The 19,298-nt window shown below is 47.1% G+C and overlaps 1 protein-coding gene across 1 annotated transcript in view; it reads left to right on the top strand.

Moving 5' to 3' along the window:
* The first annotated feature begins 44 nt into the window (after positions 1-44).
* LOC105450420 (RNA polymerase II elongation factor Ell) overlaps positions 45-19,298 on the top strand; it is a 78,283-nt gene continuing 59,029 nt past the window's right edge. The window contains exon 1 of the mRNA XM_011690241.1: positions 45-1,201. Coding sequence (XP_011688543.1) covers positions 1,058-1,201 — 144 coding nt within the window. The 5' untranslated portion in view covers positions 45-1,057. The remainder of the gene's footprint in view (positions 1,202-19,298) is intronic.

The raw sequence follows: 19,298 nt of genomic DNA, 5'->3' as shown, positions 1-19,298 counted from the left end.
CGGCAACGGTACGCGCGGCGGCACGGGAAAAGCCGGCAGGCAGTCGATCGTTGGCCGTCACCGCGCGAGGACGGCGGAGGTCGTCCTTGGTCCGACTGTCGGGTTATCCGGTTGCGCGCGACGCAATTGGTCGACGGCTCTTCCGTAAGCCCCGCCTACCAGGTGGCCGTTCGAAAGTGTGTAGTCGCGTTTCTTTACGCCGAAACTACGGGCGCTGCTTCTTCTCATCCTATTCTCCGCCGGGCTACGGGCGTTCAGAGCACCGCGGGAGAGAAAATTCCGGGAGATGAGTCGTGCCGGCGCGGTAATATGCGACGGTTGAGCGGGATCCGAGCAGGTGGGAAATCGCGAGCGCGCTCGAGGGTGGTTCGCCGTTGAAAAACACATCGTTCGCACGGGGTGCTACGAGCTGCGTGATCGTGTCCAGGGGGGGAGGGGGAACTCCAGATCCGATCGCGGGGTACAACAGTGTGGCGACAGTCGTAAGAGAGAGAGAGAGAAGGCGACGGAGCCAGGGAGCATACGGCAACTGTGCGGGAGAGGCGGCGACGGACGGCGCGCGTCGGTGGAGAGGTGGTGGTGTTGAGCGTGCGGCGAGAAGGAAAAACACGTTTCGCGAAGGAACGTCTCGTCTCGTCTCTCGCGTCGGGAGTTCCGGCTGAGGGATTATCAGTCATCGGGTGTCGTTCACGCGGTGTTCGTTTCACGCGCGCCGTACGGCGCGAAATTCGCGCCGCGCGAAAACTCGTGCGCTTCGACGTTAAACGGCGGTGAGAAAAGAGGCGAAAAAAAAAACCGGAGGCTGGACCACGTAGAAACGCGCGAGTGCCGAAGGAGAGAGATAGATAGATAAAGGGAGAGAGAGAGAGAGAGAGTAGTGTGCGTTGTCGTCGTGCGCTGCTTCACGGCGTTGCCCGAGCAGCCAGACGAGCGGAGGACGTCAGCTGTGTGGTGCAGCGCCAGGGGGACCGTGAGTCGTGCGCGAGTAGGAGCGAGACGGTGCGGCGCGAGCGGAGCGAGCGAGCGAGCGAGACGGTGCGAAGCCGCACACGGCGAAATGGGAGACGAAGAAATGGCGCTGGTGCCAGATGTCCAGTATGGTTTGTCGTCCCACGGCAATTTCGACGAGCGCAAATCCCTGATATTTGTGAAGCTCACCGACTCGTCGCAACGTGCCATCAAGGAGTACCTCAAGATTAAGGTGAGTGCATATCTCTCGCTATTTTTCTCGTCGAGCGTGTGCCTCTCCTCCCGTGCGTTTTAGGGAGGCTAGGATCGTCGCACTCGCGCGCGCGCGTGCGCGGGCTCGTCGCGTGCGCGCGTGTGCGTATATGTGTGCGTGTGTACGCGCGCTCAGGCGTACCGAGGCGCGTACACGCGTGCACATATGCGTGCGTGCGTGTGCGCGTGTGTCACCGCCACGAGAAACAGTGGCGTGTATTCGCAAGTGCCCGCCCGCGCGCGCGCGCGCGCGTGCGTGTGTGTGTGATGCGTACGTGTGGCGTAATATCGTGCCAAGGAGAGAGAATAAGAGAGTCGGCGAGACACCCGATCGTCGCCGTCGCCGTCGTCGTCGTCGTCTTCGTCTTCGTGTCGCGCTCGCCATATTTCGTGCGAAATTTCGTCGCGACGACGTCTTCCCGTCGCCGACGCCTGGGAAATCTTCGACATGCCCGGTCCTCTTCCCCCTCCTTATATCTTCTGTCTCTAATTACTGCTCTACTCCCTCCCTCCTCTTTCTCTGTCTTATCTCTGCCTCTCCTCCCAATCCGTTTTTCTTCAAGATTACGTCCGAGAGAGGGCCATTTGATTCTTTGCCGAACAGCTGCTCTCCTTCTCTCTTTCTTTCTCTCTCTCCTCTCTTCCTTTCTCTCTCGTTTTCGTCCGTCTCCAGATTTTCCTCGAAGACAGCTCGAAAATTCGACACGCTCCCTTTCGTGTCGGTATATCGCGTCACCCTTTTTGTGACTTTCGGAGAAACAGCGGCGGGCGAGCGAGCGGGCTAAGCGAGCGAGTTGCGCGCGATGTCGACACGTCTGCTGCCTTTGACAACGGCAATTACGTAATACGCGAGAGCGCCGAGAACCGAGCCGATCGGGCCGAGTCGAAAAATCCACCCCGACGTCGGCACGTTGCACGTAACAGGGTCGAACGCGCGGAAACGCACGTAGAAGAGAATTCCGCGCGGATTCGACGGGAAGCGCGAGAATGCGGAGTCCCCCTTCGCGACGACGTAATCGCGCAAGGGTCTAGCAAGGATCCTCCACGAGAGAACGTGAAAACAGATGAATCATCTCGTCGCGTCGTGTCGCGTCACGTCACGTCACAATCGCGTCACATCACGTCGTAGATGGCAAGATTTCTGCAAGCTAATCTCTTGGACGCGCTCTCGTTCACAAATTTTCCTATCTTTTTTTGTCCTCTCGTAACTTCCGATGTGTGTTACTTAAATACCGATACTTGTCGGCGATCCCGGCCGACGGATCATCCGGGGATCGTACAAAAAGTTACAACGCGTAACTTTCTCTCTCTCGCTTTTTCTCTGTTTCTTTTCCTCTGCCCTTTTTTCATTTTTATCCTGGTCGTTTTAAAAGGCGCCTTTCTGGCCGCGCGCCTTTTAAACCGAGGAATATACGCGGTCTAACGAGCACGAAGCGTTGTAAAGCGGTTGCGAATTCTTACATCAGCTGATTCTAACCTCCCGGACGAGATTCGAAAGTAGAGGAGTCGTTGGGGCACACGGTGGGGCGTGCCTTCGTTCAAAATATCGCCGTTGAATGTGCGAGTGTGGCTCGCCTTTTATCCCGCGACCGCCGCCGTGAGATAGCGAGGAAATTTCGTATGCGGCCGCGCGGCGCGGCGTTGCGTGCCTCGGCGCCGCTCCGGTATCGTCGATATCTTCGTCTTTTTGTTTCACTTTTATTACGTGACTTGTAATTCGTCGCTCTCGGCTCGAATTGCGCTTTTTTTTTATATACGGTCGGCCGCGAGTCGCCGGCGACGTGCCGTAAAGCGATCGGGAAATGACCTCGATAAAACAATTTCGCCGTCCGCCTATTTCTCGAAGGCCTGCCGTGCGGACGTTTAGCCGAGGGGGACGACACTTCGTCATAAGATCAACTTCTTCGGTGTTCGGTGTCGCGACGATATTTATTTACGCGCTGTATCCTCGATCTTAACGGAAAGTTCCGTCGGGAAGAGATTCTTACAAGCTTTAGAAGTTCACATATATACATTTGCCTCAATCTCACTTATGCCCATTTCTACCAATGTAAATTAAATTTAATCTCGGTTTTATTTATCTTTTATGTTTTTATAATTTTTAGAACTTGAAGAAGATACAAAATAAGTTAAACCAAGCTCAAAGTTAATCTACATTGATAGAAATGGGCATTAAGTAAATGTAAGATATATTTTAATGCTTATCCCCACCAAGCGCTCCATTTTGGATCACTGAATCATAACTACTTTGATAAAGTAATGATAACGAATGACGTCACATCTCAAGTTAATAGATAGCAGAGCGACTCTAGCATTCGGCATCTATTTATCTTACAATTAATTAACATCAAACATTTGTGAGAAAGATAAACGAAAAATTGGAGTCAACTGTGTTGAAATAGATAATTCCTTTCCTTAGCTCGTGATATATCAACGACATTGAATGTTATCTAGTGGTTAAAGCATGATAAATTATTCTGTCGTGAATGTGTAAATAGTAAATCAAACGAAATAAACACATGCGAAGAAGATGCGATCTTCCTACGAACCGAGGTCTTCCTGTTTCGACATTTGGCTGCCAGTAGCGATCAAACATTTGGGTGATACCAATTCCTACGAAGAGCCTAAGAGTGCAACAAACGAGAGGGAGAGAGAGAGAGAGAGAGAGAGAGAGAGAGAGAGAGATTGAACGAACAAGATCGTTTTAAAAAGCGCAGCAAGGTTCGTGAATCCCTTAGGCTCTCAAGGGCCGGTTCGGCTTGCCGCTGTATCCCGTAAGGAAAAGGGCGTGCCCCTTTGAGATGTACAGCTGTTCCTCGAAACTCGAATAACCCGAACTCGAAAGGACGGCTGTATAACGACCGCTTATGTGTTTTATATCCAGAGAGAAAATCTCTCTCTCTCTTCCCTTGTATTATTTTTTTTTAATATTCATCTTAATAATCTGAAGACATAATGTCATGGTTTGGTTTATTATTCAAATCGAAGAAGATGGAAAATTAAACATATTGAATAACAGATTTAAACGTTATCGTGTAAATCTTATCTTCTTATATTTATCTGTTTAATTTATCTACTTAAAAGAGATTTATGTATACCGAATTTTTTAAAGGTACTAAAGCGTTTATATTAATATCTTTATCAAGCTTCCGAGTCTTATTTACTTCACTAAAATATTTAAACTCTTTTTTTGTTTTTTAAGGTAATCTTGTAGTCCACAACAACTTTTATACTTCGAGACTTTTAGGGAAAGTTTCTTGGAGAAGTTTATTTCATGGAAAAGTTTCATTTTTAGCCTAAGGGAAACGTCCGTGAAGAAAATCTCTTAGCATTTTCATTAGTCATTGCATGGTATATATACCTAATTTAAGAAAGATTACTTTTAATCAAAAGAGATTGGCCTTTTATGGGTTCATTGTATTCATATGTAGCATTGTGTTATATTTACTGTCTCGTTTTTGTGGTACTTTTTTTCTTTTTTTTTTTGTAGTCACTCTCCTGATACTTTGTTCGCCTCTAATTTCCGCCTTTCTTTTTATTAAAAATAATTTTTGAACGAGTCATTTTTTCAAACTATGATTAATGGCAATCGAAAATGTTGAGGAATTCTCACTTCTAAGAAATTTCCCCAAGACTGAAAAAAATTCTGTGGAACTTTCCTTAAGACTTTCGCATAAAATTTTTTTGTTTGTTCCCGTCCTCTCCGTGTGTTCTTCTGCGTTTTTAAGCGGCGTCTACAACAAGACTTCAGACTTCAGATTGAAAAAAATTGACCAGTCACAATCGATTATTCTTCTCACGTAAGATGAATAATCCACTATGATTGGTCAATTTTCTTAAATCTTAAGTCTTAAGTCTCGTTATAGATGCCGTTTTATAATTAAACGGTTTTCACACATAACTGCAGCCACGTTATACGTTGTGTCAACGTGTTACGACAAAAGAATGACGAAATTTTATAGGCAGGGCAGACCGAAACAACCGCGATCGTAAATAGTAGTCGGGTTATCTCGAGATTTTAATGCTCATGTAAATTTGAGCGACACTTTAAATTTATTATGAAAATAAACCACGATTTAAATATTCGCGCGTGCGCCAAAAAGTTATTCGGGAATTCCGATCTCCGTTTCTTTTTCTCCGTCTATCTCTCTTTTTTTTCTCTCGTGCACGCAAAAATAACTCAACGCTACCGGGAGACGTAGAACGCAGCGAATGGAAAGTCGAGTGATATTAACGTGCGAGATGCATTCCTCGCGGGGAATAAAGGTACACATCGGCGTCGTTAAAGTAGTCTCGATAAAAAAAGAAAGACAGAGAGAGAGAGAGAGAGAGAGAGAGAAAGAAAGAAGAGTGTCTCACCTCGTAATCGCGGTGGCTATTAAATTGGCGACTTACATACGCCAAATGCCTCCAATTTACGCTTGGTATAGAATAAATTATGCGAGGTGAAAGTGAATGCCGGCTACGCGAAGTCGTAAGCCGGGGAGAGGAGGGGGAGAGGGGGGTTTTGGACGGGAGAGAGGGAGGCACGGCTTCAAAAAGCAAAGCCGATCGTTGAAAACCTTGAAAGTGTCCAACTGGTCTCGTAATTCCGCCGATTAGGAATTTGCTCGTCGCGTATAATATACATAAAATTGCTGTAAAAACAGGTGGTTGCGCGGCGTTGTCGTAAACATTTTGCCGTAGACGGATTCACGTAACGTGATGGGAGAAGAGGCGTGCCTGTTGTAAATATCAACCCGCGTTTATTTCGGGATAATCCTTTCCGCGAAACCTAAAATAGCAAATAAATATACCCGGCGGTCTGTTTCCCGCATTATGAAACGTCCTCTCGAATTTATAGAGGAATGGAAAAGTAAAATCCGAAGATTTTCCGAGAGAGAAAAACCGCTTGTAATTTATTGTCGATCTAAATATATATAATATTAAATTACGTATTATTTCTCTATAAATTTACATTAATAGCAGAAACGATGAATGTTAATGACAAATATCGATTAGCTGTCACGTTCGCTTCACGGTCCGAACGGAACGCGGAGCGCTAATCCGCACTTAATTCCTGGCCCGTCGACGGTTCGACAGTTTATTTGATTAAAAGCTGCTGAATGGCAGCGCGAGAGAGCCTCTGCGACCGCCGTGTAGCCCGGGGATCTTATCGCGGTCGTATTCTTTTACGATTGATAGACTTTTATCTTTCGGCAGTAACGCGCTCGAATTACGCGCGCGCTAATACAATTGGTATAGCCGAGGTGCCACGAAAAAAAAGGCGTTCCGCTAACGTTCGCGACTGCGAAGGCGATGCGATCGCGTTAATTTTTTTCCCCTTCCTTTTTTCAAGGCTGCACGCATATATCGCGTATATCGGCTGATGCCTAATGAATTGACGAGGAAAAGACGCTTCAATGAACGCGACTCGCGTAATTCATTCACGTGTCAATTAATAGTGATGATTAACGCCACTACAACTGCGCGATAAAGTCACGTAAATGCCATCGTGCATGCACACCTTCCGAGCGGAAACGCACGTACGCACTACGGCGGCGTCTAACGACATATTTTAATGACAATAAGATTTGTCTTACGAACATTAGTTATCGTCGAACACGCGCGAGTTAGAATTAATTAAGCGTGAAGAAAATAATATTTGCTCGCGATCTTCTTACGTAAACGGGATCATTCCTCTCGGTGTCGGGGCGGAGGGGGATAATACTGATAATAACTCCATCGTATTAGATAACAAATAAAATAACGGCGCGTATCTCTTTTTGCTTGAGCCAAGATTTATCTCGATCACGATCGCGCGCGCGCGCGCACGCCCGCGAATGTACGTTTCCGTGAAAAAGTGCGTGCGGTTTCTGGCTAATTCTCTAACGATTTTTATACGGTCTGCGAGACGCGGTAACGTCATCCGAATGTGTCGAGTGGATACACCTCCCGGAAACGGTTTCCCGATCGAGAGCGCGCGCGGCGCGGCTCGGTTGCGCGCTTTCGACCCGAAAGCGATCCGGGTACGTATATATAGTACACCCGGGGTTATTATACCTTTTCACCGGCAACGAATTTCGATGAGAATGGTGAAATCGAGCGGCCGTTTCTCGCCGCGGCGCCGTCACGAGAGCGAGATTCATGTGGCGGTTTGAAAGGCGATTCTGGTTTATCGGATGATGCGAATGATCCCGCAGCAACGATCGTCGACGATGAGCAGCAGCAGCCCGCCGCCGTCGTCGTAAAACCCGCGTCGGGTGAACGAGCGCGCGAATTGATTTGCAGAGAGTTTCCCGGAGAACCCGTCATTACGAATTCATGTATCGGGGTATAGACTTCAGGCCGGGAGTCATGGCAACGCGGAATTATCCCGGCAACATTACAGCACACTAGGTTTACGCGTAAACCGCCGTGGCATTGTGTCAGTTCGAGACTGCGAAACGATAAAACTGCGTAAAAGCATCGTAAAAAGATGCAACCGTTACGACAACGGGCTCTTTACCAGGATGCTTAAGGATGCAGCTTCGCCGGTGAACTTTCCTGCCCCGAGAAAAAATTTTAATGCTTTTTCTTTTAATCTCCTGCGAATGTTAAGTCCCTCGTAAACACAAAGGCAAAGGTCATCCCTCGTTCCCTTTCGAACGGAAATGACTAATGGCCGACGAAATTTTCGGAATTTAGTCACGGTCCGACCGTTAAACTTAAGACTTTTGGAGACGGCATTTGCTTCGATAAAACGACGTGAAAACACATGATGTTACCATTTGTCCGTTTCTATCATTGTATAGATTAACTTTAGTCTCGGTTTAACTTTTTATCTTCTTTTAGTTCTGAGAGTTAGAAAAAGATAAAGAGCAAATTAAATCGAGATTAAAGTTAATCTACACCGATAGAAATGGGTCTGCATCAGGTAATACGAATTACAATGGAAAATAAGAATAGAAATTATTCCACATCGTTACATGTCTCTTGCGATTAGATCATCATAAGTTGGATTGATGTTCGGGAATTCCAACGGTGATTATAGCGACGATAATCATTCCCGACCGTAAGCGCTTCTCGTAAGCGCTCCTCTTCACTTCGCCCACCGTACACTTCTTTGTGCATCGAGGCCGAAAAATTTCCTCGTATGATTCACGGAGGGAAGGGGGAGAGCAAAGAGAGTCCGGAGTAGACTTTTATACACGGTCGTGACGAAACTCTCTACCAGCATCCACCCCCGTTATCCCACCATTATATCCGACTCTTCGACTCTTCTTCCGAGCGCTCTTCTCTTCCGCTTTTCCTTTTCGTCGCGCTACACACACACACACACACACACACACACACACACACACACGCACGCACGCGCGCGCGCGCGACGTAGCACACGAAAGCGGCGCAGCGATTCCAGGCCAATAATTACCGTGCACGCTCGGGTGGGCTCCGCGGATCGTCGAGAGCCGCGGATATGACACATAAAAGCGACCGATCTCGTTGCATCCCCGCATAACGTTACCACCCTCGCCGTCGACCGCGCGTCTCCGTCCCTTTCATCATTGAGTACGCGCTACGCGCGCGCTTTGTGGAAAAAGCCACGTACATAATCTCGCCGCAGCATATTTCAAGTGAAACCCGAAGCACACGAATTACGCGACTTCACCAAGATGAGATACTGGTTCGTACGTTCGAGAGATTCCGGCATGCGTTCGAAAAAAAAAAAGGGAGACACCGAGAGTTTTCGAATGTCGCGGATATTGAAAATTATTATTTACTCGAAGAGAAAATGCTCCGTAAAAGGAACGTAACAAAAGACTTTTTTGACGCAACGTAAGAGTAATATTGAAGATTATTCAAATTTTTTTTTTATAAGTCCTTCCTCACAGTTTTAGAGACAAGGATTTGCTTCTTTAGACGCGGAATAAATCTTTGGTGGTTCTCTCTCTTCCTTTTTCTCTCCTCTTACTTTGTCTCTTGTACAAGCGCCGGTTCATCTGTTGAGGATTGATGAGAAAGTAATGCAATTGAAACTCCATCGACCCACTGCCTCCGCGCGATCGCGGTAAAAAGATTTGCGCCCGAGAATTTCCTTCGGGCTTGCTTTGCGGTATCAGGCGCGAGGATTATCGTTTAACACTTGCATCTATTACGAAACTGGTTATACAAATTTTCCGCAGACGATGGTTAGGATATTTCGCATCACACTCGGTCTATTAGCGTCTCTTTAGAATCTTTAGATCGAACGGATGGCGCCTGGGACGAATTCGCGGGATCTTCATAAAATCGTCGTCCCGGGCGATTTTATATACGCGCGCGAATGTGTGTGTGTGTGTGTGTTTGTGCAGGCTCACCATCTGAGATCTGGTGATCGGCTATAGAACGGATCGGATAGAACGGATTGGAAAAGGTTAATATCGTACGATAGAAAACGCGACGCTCGCGCGCGCGCGAGCGCGAATGCCGGAGCACGGTTGCCGGGCGCGAGTTCTGCGGCGAGGTCTCGAGATTGCGATAAAAAGATCGGTGAAGGGAGAGTGATGTGATTCCTATGGTCGGTGCCGCGGTGTGTTCTCCGCGCGCGGTTTTATCCAAGCGGGCGAAGGCTTTCTCCCGAGGAAGGCCTCTGGAGAGACGCGTCCTTTCTCTCTAAGGACGTCGCGGGGGTTGTTGGAACGAGTTCGTCTCAAGGCCGTTGATCTTGCGCGAGAAATTAACGTTACGTGTTGCTCCTTTTTTTCTTTTTTTTTTTTTTTCTTTCGAACCGGGAAATTGAATCGCGCCGAGCCGTTCCGAACTTTTACGGGATAATCGCGAGTCCGACGCGGTGAGTTATCTAATGAGAAAATCCTCTCGCGTTCGATCGCGACCGCGGCGGGGTGATCGTTATTGAAATCGTCAAACGCGCGGTACCCCGAACGTTAGCTATGTAATTACCGTAGGAAGTCTTTCTGCGCCGCTTATATTTAAGCGGTAAAAAAAAAACGATATCGCGGAGATTAACGCTCGGGTAGATAAATATACCATTACTTTTACGTTGTGCCTTAATATGAAATATAAATCGACCTATCTCATATTTTATCTTACGTGTTCACATTCTTCACGTTTTTTTTTTTTTTGTATACGTTTAGTAGCGTTTGTAAACGCTAATAATACGAAGGAAAAAGATTGTTAGAAAGAAAGCTGTTGAATATTGAACAAACGTGTAACACACAGTATCGCTGTTCGATTATACACTCTTCTAATTACCGATAATTACGTATCCGCCCTAACTGGCACACAGGCGCTTGTCGCGAAAGTTTTTATATTTTGTCGCACCACAAAGAGAGCCACAGATCGCGCGCGCTGACAGCAGCGGGTTTAAAAAAGGGACTCTCGGCTAATCGTTCACGGGGATTTCCTGGCGTTTTACCATAATACCGCATGGGGGCTTTCCCTGTATATAGAGAGCGTACGCGCGCGCGCGCGCTGAAAAATTCTCGCCTCTTCACGTACCTCGCGGCTCGTTTCATCGAGGTAATTTACGTTGTCCGACCTTCCCCCCCCCTCCCCCTGTATATACTCGCAATTAAAATGTCCTTCCAAAGGGATATATTTTGAAACGTTTCAACGAGCCGCAATGAAAAGACAACGGCAAAAGCGGCGTGGTTACGAGCACAAAATATATCTCTCTCTCTCTCTCTCTCTCTCTCTCCTCGCTCTTTCACGGAAATGCTTTCCGGGACAAAAGAAAACGCGGCTCGTTAGATCCTTATGTAAATGCATTTCTAAATAAGATGTGATCTTTCTCAAACGAGCTCGCGCTCGTCAAATTTACCGGGCGCGCGCGCCTCTTTGTCGCCCAAATTAGCCCAAATATGAATAGCGAGCGAAATGTAAACGTTAGCCATCGGCGGCGGAGAGTCGTAGAAAATTAATCATGAAAGTATTCCGGCAGGCGGGTACACCTTAGCGCGCGATCTGACGCGGAACATAACACAGCTGCTATTGATACGCGCTTCCGGCTTTCATTAAAAACAGGTCGAACACTCGCTCGCGAGAGATTTCTTCAGGATGATTTGCTCGTTACGCATGTGGCTACTGCTGCTGCCCGAGAGAAAAGTTCATTGCCGGATTCACCGCGATTTCATATATACTCACCACTTTTGCGGACGGATTCTTAATTGTTAATTTGCGTCCGAGAATGCGAAAATTACGTTTTTCACGCGATAAGAGCCATGTATATTCGAATGCTCCTGATTGCACATATCCTCTTGTATATCATTATCATTTTTTTAAATCTCATTAAAACTATCGACACTTCTAAATTTCTATTACATTTGTACGTTTTTTTTTTAGCTATTGAATTACCAGTTAAATTTAATTTCTTCTACGTACCTGATAAAATATATAATTAACTACATTTCGTGGTATCGTAATATCTATCACAAACAAAAAATTTCAAGCCGATATCGCTATTAACAATATATTGAACGGTATGCACAATACAGGAACGTGATACTTGTTTATCTTACCATTGAGCCTTTTCTGATATATCATATGTTACCGTGTTTTTGTACGACATATTATCTCTTTGATAACACGGCGATCAGATAATACGGCGAGCACAGGGAAAAAATGAATATGTATATCTAATGTTATATTAAGCATGCTACAGAATTCGATAGATAAGCCGCTGCGGCTTCCGTAGAAAATCCCACGATTTATTCAACAAATGTAGCACGTTATTTTTGAATCAATTTAATTTAAATCGTAAAAGCATCCGGAGTGGAACAAAATACAATCCATTAAAATATGAATGATATTTATAATCTTGACAAAAATAAAAAATATTGCGTGATAGCAGCGCGCATATTTTTTTTATTAATGTAGGAGAAAATATACATCATGTACCGAACGTGTTTCTGAAATTTGTTTCTTTATTAATTAGATCCGGTATTTCGGATTTTTCCATGGTTGCGAGATAAATGTTACGGCAGTGTTGTAGGGTACATAAATAATATCCTAAAGGTTAGACGCGGCGTTTGAAGTATCTTTTGTTGGCCGATCGGTGTGCATTTGTGAAGTGACATTTTTACGAGCTCGAGTAAGAGCTAACTCGGTAACTCCGTGTAAAATATCACTTAATTTGTACCTCGTGTCACTCGCGAGGAATGCGAATTGGCGATATGGAAATGCCGCACGGATTCATTGTTGTTCGATCGCGTCTCGAATTCCATCATCATCGACTCGGGCGAGAACAATCGGGTTCGTGCCACGTCCGAGGGTGCGAGGAGGGGGGGGGGGATTAAAATTTCCGGAATTACAGGAATTCCTATAGCGGCTCTCGCCGCTCGTTAGCACCCTTTTCGAACTGTTTGCAACAGTGGTGCTAAAGAGATTTCTTTTTTCTCCACGTATCCACGCTCGTCGCGGCCGTTCGAAAACGCGAAACGATCGCCACGTCGCCGCCAGTCTTGCGATCGTCGTCGCAAATTAATTTTATCCTTGGTGCCGCCATCAAATTAAATCGCGGCCGATTGTAATGTATTCGGCGCGGACGCAATCGCGATTTTATCTCGGTATATAAAGCAGTTGTAAATGGGCTCGAAACGAGTATTCGTCTTTTGCAATATGTGGGTACGTCGATGGAAGGAAAGTCGGTGATAAAAAAAAAAACTTAATTAAAACGCACTCCATCACTGAAAGATTGCATTAAGTCGTATGTGACCTTGATCTTTGTTCGCGAGAGCCTTCTAGATTTTTTTTTTAACAATACAATGTACGGCAGTGTGAAATTGATTTGAATTCATTTTGATTAGTCAACTTGATTTTCAAGAGGTAACTTTTGTCAATAATCTCTGCATAATAATCTCTTGGTTAAGCCTAATAAATAGCTGGAACATTTGCGGAACATTTCCCGAACCAAATCACGCCGGTTCAATCTCGCAATGCCAAGGCATTCGTACAATTTCGACGAAATTATCCGATTCTAACCTCCTGACCCCGATTCCTCCGGTCTCTCCGATGGCACGGAACGGCACTCGGCGGCCTCAAGCCCGCGGCATCGCGTGCCACGCGGAGCGCGCAGTTTAGACGAACGTCGTGATGTTAATGAATTCTCGGTGGTGGACGGCAGCGACAATGATGAATGCGGCGACGCGTGCGGCCGCCGCGAGATTGCATCTGCATCGGCGCATCTCTTCTCGGCCGCGTACGTAGGAGGATGCTGGCTAAAGGTTAATAATGCGTCCGCGGAGATCTCTCGGATGTTGTGCGGGCAACAAATTTAACGCTCTCGACGAGATTCCAGAGTTTCACCTCGCGCGACACGGCACCTTTCGCTAATTCGCACCACATAAATCGCGGAAACTGGCAGACCGGACGACTATATAGGAAAGGAAGATCGTCGTCATGCTCGCGCGGACAAACGTGTTCGATCAGCTGATTCGCGCGGCTAGACAGTCCGCCGTGCGGATCGCGAATTAGCACCGATAAATAGTCGCGATTCTTCTCGAGGAATCTCCTCGCGAATTTTCCTTTCAAAACTATCCGTGATTTCGCGAAAACGTGACGTCGCAAAAATCCATCGCTTCAAATATGTCTCGATTCATCCATTTCGTTTTTGTATACGAAGAGACGAAATCTCCACGTTGGAAACTTGGCGCAAGTTGATAACGTAAGATTTTTACCGATGCCCCGAGGGGGCTAAGACGAACTCGGCGAATTTCAGGACATCTCCGCTTTTAACCAAAAATTCGTCGTTCCTCGGTTGTCTCTCCGTCTGATTTACAACGCTCCTTTCACTCTGCTCCCCTGCGACGCTGATCGGCCGTGCGTGCACGCATACATGCACGCACGCATGCACACCAGGCACTGTTGCACACGACGCATGTGTCTAAATCGTGTTGGTGTTACGTACCCGGCGCCCGTCGTCGTCGTGCGCGATTGTGAAACGCCACCGTGGCGTGACGAATTATAAGGTGCCAGTTGCGAGGTGACATTTCTTATCCGCCTACGAGTTTCTGACGCGAGCGCTCGATTTCGATACAATTCGCACCATTGTATCGATCGGCACAATGCGGCCGAGCGTCGCATAAATCGTAGCACACACGGCGGAACTTAATTCGTGCGGAAACAGAGCATATCTATTTTCCTTCGGATATCGCGGACGGGCAGGCAGAACACACACTCTTTCAACTCACTTTCCAATCAACGACACCAATCGCTTCACAAAGAATGCGAAAAAATTATGTTATTCATGTTATACTGTACAACTCATTTATTGTTATTGTCATATCGACCTTTTTCTACTTTCATTATCATATCACTCTTTCTACTTATTTTCCAATTAAAGACAATCGCTTTGTATAAATAATATGAAAAAATTATGTTATTATTCGTATTCTATTATACAACTCATCTATTTTTCATTATCATATTGATATATTTAACACCTACGAATTTTAATATCTTAATTTTAATTCCTTAATAATTTTATTGCCGAAGATTACTTGTACGAAACACGTAGAATACGATTTTGTGTTTCCACGCGTTTATTATACCGTATGTATTAATCAAATATTTGCGCTACCACCCTCCTCACAAAAGTGTTCTCTCGAATCCTCATACATACGGGAATCCTCATTGTCTCTTGGCGTCTCGTCATCCCACAAAGACAGCTCTCGTGATCGCGTTTACCCACTTTGTTCTCAGATTTAACCGGCGCGGCGTCGTGCAGCCTCTAACTTTTACCCCGCGGCGTGATTCGGCTCTTTGTAAGAAGATACCGTTTCTCATTCACTCACAGCCGCGTATACCGGTTACTCGACGCGACGAGAGGGATAGCGTGCATATCCGGCGCCGCGCGGTGTATTTTCCCGTTTTCGTTCTCTCCCCCCCGCTGCCGTCGTCGTCGTCTGTCCCGGCGGCGGTGTGTAAACACGATTTGCATGTATGAATCGCGGCAGTGAATAGCGGCGGCACTGTGTACCGCGTGCGAGAGGAGGTGGAGGAAGAGTCCTTCTTTCCCGCATCGAACGCTATACCGCGGCTGCCGCGCGTCTCGCCGCGAAGCCCTCTGTCAATATCGACGTAGCTTCCGGCCGCCGCGCCGTAACCGCGCGATTCCATTCGAAGTCTCCTCGAGAGTCACTTGACAACGTGTCCGGTTACTATCAGGAGAGTGACTCGTCTCGACCGCGTCTCTCGATCTGCGGAAACTACCCAAGTCCCGCGAAACCGTCGAGTTTCTGCGAATCGATAACGCCGTACACCTTTCCCGTGTCGCCTGTCGTCATCCTCGACTTGAAACTTTCTGACTAGATTTGACTAGCAAATTGGTATTAGAATAAATTGCACGAAAAATGTGTTATAATGCCTCGGTATTTCAATGCAATTTTAATCGCAACGAATTAACGTATATACAGATCCCTTATTCGCAAAAAGCGGCTCTACACGCGACGACTCTCCGGACTCTCGACTCCGTCTGGAAAGTTCAGTAAAATCGGGGGCACGCGGGACACCGCGCGTTCGCGTTTGCATGCGGAAATAAAAGAAAATTATTTCGTCTCGTGGCGAAACTAGTTTCGTGCGGTGAGCTGACGGTGAATTAATTAGGCCGTCGAATGTTGGACTCGGAGAGATGAAATATCGCGACGTGCGAATTGTCCGGTGGGACTATCGCGCGAACCTCGCCGGATAACTGTTTGTGTGTGCGCTCGAAATATGATAAACGACGAAAAACAAACCGCAACCTCGCGAGGCGGCGTCCGGCATGCTCGCTCACGTTCCACAAACGACGACACATCCAGGACGCGTCGAGCTAATGACATTATCGTTTTATATTCCACGCATCATTACTCGGCCACTATTTAAGCGTGTTCTCTCTCTCTCTCTCTCTCTCTCTCTCTCTCTCTCTCTTTCTCTCTCAAAATAAACGTCCGTGAATGAGCAATTATTGCGGACGCGCGGCGTTTTCCGATTCCCGTGTGGCATCTGGAAAGTTCTGCGGTTACGTGCGCCATAAGCTGCGGATATTTAATCCCAGAACTTCTAAATTAAAATACTTTCGGCCAACAACGCCATCCGTCTGTCCGTCACGACTAATACTTCGTTCTTGATTCTCGACTGGAGAGCCCGATTAGCGGCGGCGCGCAGTGCTCTCGTCAGTCGACGGTGACACTTTCTATTTTCATTACAAAATAATGTCGTTACGCTACGCCCTCCGAGTCTCCCGCGGTAGCTCGACGAGAATGCGCGTCTCGTTGCAACGAAGACGGAGCCCGAGGTCGAGGAACCCCTCTGCGCGTGACGTTTGTAGAGAGGTCCCGAGAGTGCCGGCGGGCAACCCCCCATGTGAATCGCCCGGGTTTCAATGCGGCATAATATACGCCCCTATATATGGGCAGGTGGTACACTCGGCGTGGCACAAACGCGACGAGTGTATATATATATATATATATACATACGCGCCGCAGGTAGACGTCGTCGATGTGACACGGCCGGCTCGACGGTGAGGCTGCGTGTCGTGGTGCTCGCGAAGGACCCTGATGGCGTGTCTGCACAGGCTTACGATTTAAAACGGAGTCGACAAGAACGCCTCTCCCCGCCGCCGCGCCGATTCGGAATCCTCGACTCGGAAAAACGCGAGACGCCGTCGGTCGGGTTCTCCTCTCGTCGTTGCACCCGGTTTTTCCGTCCCGCTTCTCTTCGTCCCCCGCGCCACCCCTGTTTGTCCATCTGCCTTTAAGAAGGTAACGCACGAATAATGGCTCTCCGGCTTGTGTCCGGTCTTTTCGTTATTGCTCTCGAATTCTCTCGGTTTTTCCCTCTCCGCCGGGAAGCCGCACGCGCGTCCCCCTCGCCCACGCCGCCTTTGTCCTCCGCTCCGCGAGACGCGTTTTTCGCCGAGTGTGAGAAAGAAAAGGAAAAACACGAATAAAATAGGGCGTCGCGCCGGGAGCGCGGCGGCCAAGAGTTCCCATTGTATCTCGGGCTCTAACTGAGTTTGGTCTCGTTGATAATTCGATTGTCGTGGCCGCGCGACTGGTAATTTAAATCCGCCCGTTCGTCGACTGTACAACGGGATTCGCCCGTTATTAACTACTATAGCGAATTACGTCGCATTGTGTGTGCCCCTCGGTGATATTCACGGGGAAACGATCGCGTAAAATACGCGCGAATTACACGATTATACGATTTATTTGTCGTATTGCGCCGCACACGGACGATAAATCTATTTTATCTCCAACTTTACTCACGTTTTGCGACGATTTAAAACAGCAAAAGGCCAATGCTAGCCCGTGTAGGTATTTATAAAGAAGTCTTAAAATCACTCCTTGTTTACCTCTGTTAGCTCTCTATTTCCAACATTTCAATTAATAGAGGATTTTTCCTTAAATATACAATTTAATAGGAATACAGGTATTTAATTCATAATATTAACATCTTGACATCTCATTAAATTCTATATTAGGTTCCTATTAAGACATAATAAATCGATGGAAATAAACTGAAATTTTACATTAAGAACTTTTACATTACCGTACCTCAGGAAATTTGATTTATTTGGCACAAATCAAAGAAAGAATATATAAATGTATTTGGTTTTGATATTATGATCGATCGAGAAAGCCCCAAGGAAACAAGCTTCGTTAGTTCCTGTCGTGGGGTCGGCGTCGTCGTCGACGGTTTTCAGGATCGATGCCCGCTCCCGTTTCCCTTTCCGTCGTCCCTCGTCCATCTCATCCCCGGCGAATCTTATACTCTCTACCGCACCGAAGGAGGCTTCATTGTAGTCGGGCGATGATGAGAAAAATAAAGTGTACGCATGAATAAAAATAAAAGTAAAAGCTCGCGGGGGGAAAAAATACCTCTTTACGATGATTTTCTTTTATTAAATAAGGTATTAATGACGCTTTGAATACTGGTTACGATTTTTTCGCAACCGACATGGAGTACGGGCTCTTAATCATTTGCTGTTTTTTGAGAGATACCGCCATTTTTACGCGCGGAGCAGGTTAAAACGTATCTTGCGTGGCGATTCTTTGGTCAACTCACGCAAGCTCGTTTGATCCGCGGCGATCGATTGGTAACGATTGACCAAGCAGAGAGTTCAATTTCTTCTTTTCCTAAAGGTGGTGCGCAAAACCCGTTTGACATTTACAGACACACATGCGTATAGTCGTCCCGATCTCGGCCCGATCTCGGGCTGATTATCGTGCACGAGATCGAGCACGCAGAACGACGATGACGTTTTCGACCGCGACGCCGCCGCGCCGTCGTCGTGGAAAATATTAATTCACGGCGTAACGCATGATTTATTGAGGATGGGTAGTGACGCAAGACCGTTCCTCTAACACCCCGTAATTATGACCGATAGCCTTCACGTGCCTACCATTTTGCCTCGTGTCGTTTGCGTAACCCCGAGCCACCGCGTGTGTGTATATGTGCGCCGCGCCGAGGCTTCCGGTATCTCTTCACTCGCGCAATGTCGCTGTGTGTTATATGACTTTACAGGGGGGGGGGGGGACCATAATTTTCTTAATCTTCGGCTGTGATAATTAAATTTGAGTGGCGTAGTTGCTAGAATTCTCCCGTATATACCCCCTTTGATCCCAATTATATTTTATTACGTCTCGTACGCGCGCGCGGTACATATATACGAAGTTTCCGAAAAAAAATGATTAACGTGAAAGTTACCTCTCTGCTCCGCATAATGTTCGTGCCTCGTGGGTATGGTATATGCCTCGACGACGAGTGGCCGCCCGTTAAAAAAAAAAAACGTGCGGTAATTTTTTTCTGCGGTCTCTGACAGACGCGAGGGAAAATAACGGCGCGCGCGGATATATCGATGATGCAGACAGATTGGGAATAGAAGCTACGAGAAAGTAGCAGCGCGCTTGTACGAATGCATTTCGAAAGGCATACCGTTCGAAAGTGACGACAGGCCGCCGCGTCCGTCTAGGAGGCCTAGAAACAATGTATATACGGCGCACGGTTGAAACGGGCGACGAACGAACGAACGAACGAGAGGAGGCAGTACTCGCGCGCGCGCGCGCTTATCGCGGCCACACCTAATCGCTCTGATTACGGCGATCGTTGTCTCGCGCGCCCGGATCTTTAAAACCCGGTTC

The sequence above is a fragment of the Wasmannia auropunctata genome, unplaced genomic scaffold, assembly GCF_000956235.1.
Source record: "Wasmannia auropunctata unplaced genomic scaffold, wasmannia.A_1.0 LD336061.1, whole genome shotgun sequence".
Taxonomy (NCBI): Eukaryota; Metazoa; Arthropoda; class Insecta; order Hymenoptera; family Formicidae; genus Wasmannia; species Wasmannia auropunctata.
The sequence above is the reverse complement of the archived record's forward strand: the minus strand, read 5'-3'. Positions and strand labels throughout refer to the sequence as shown.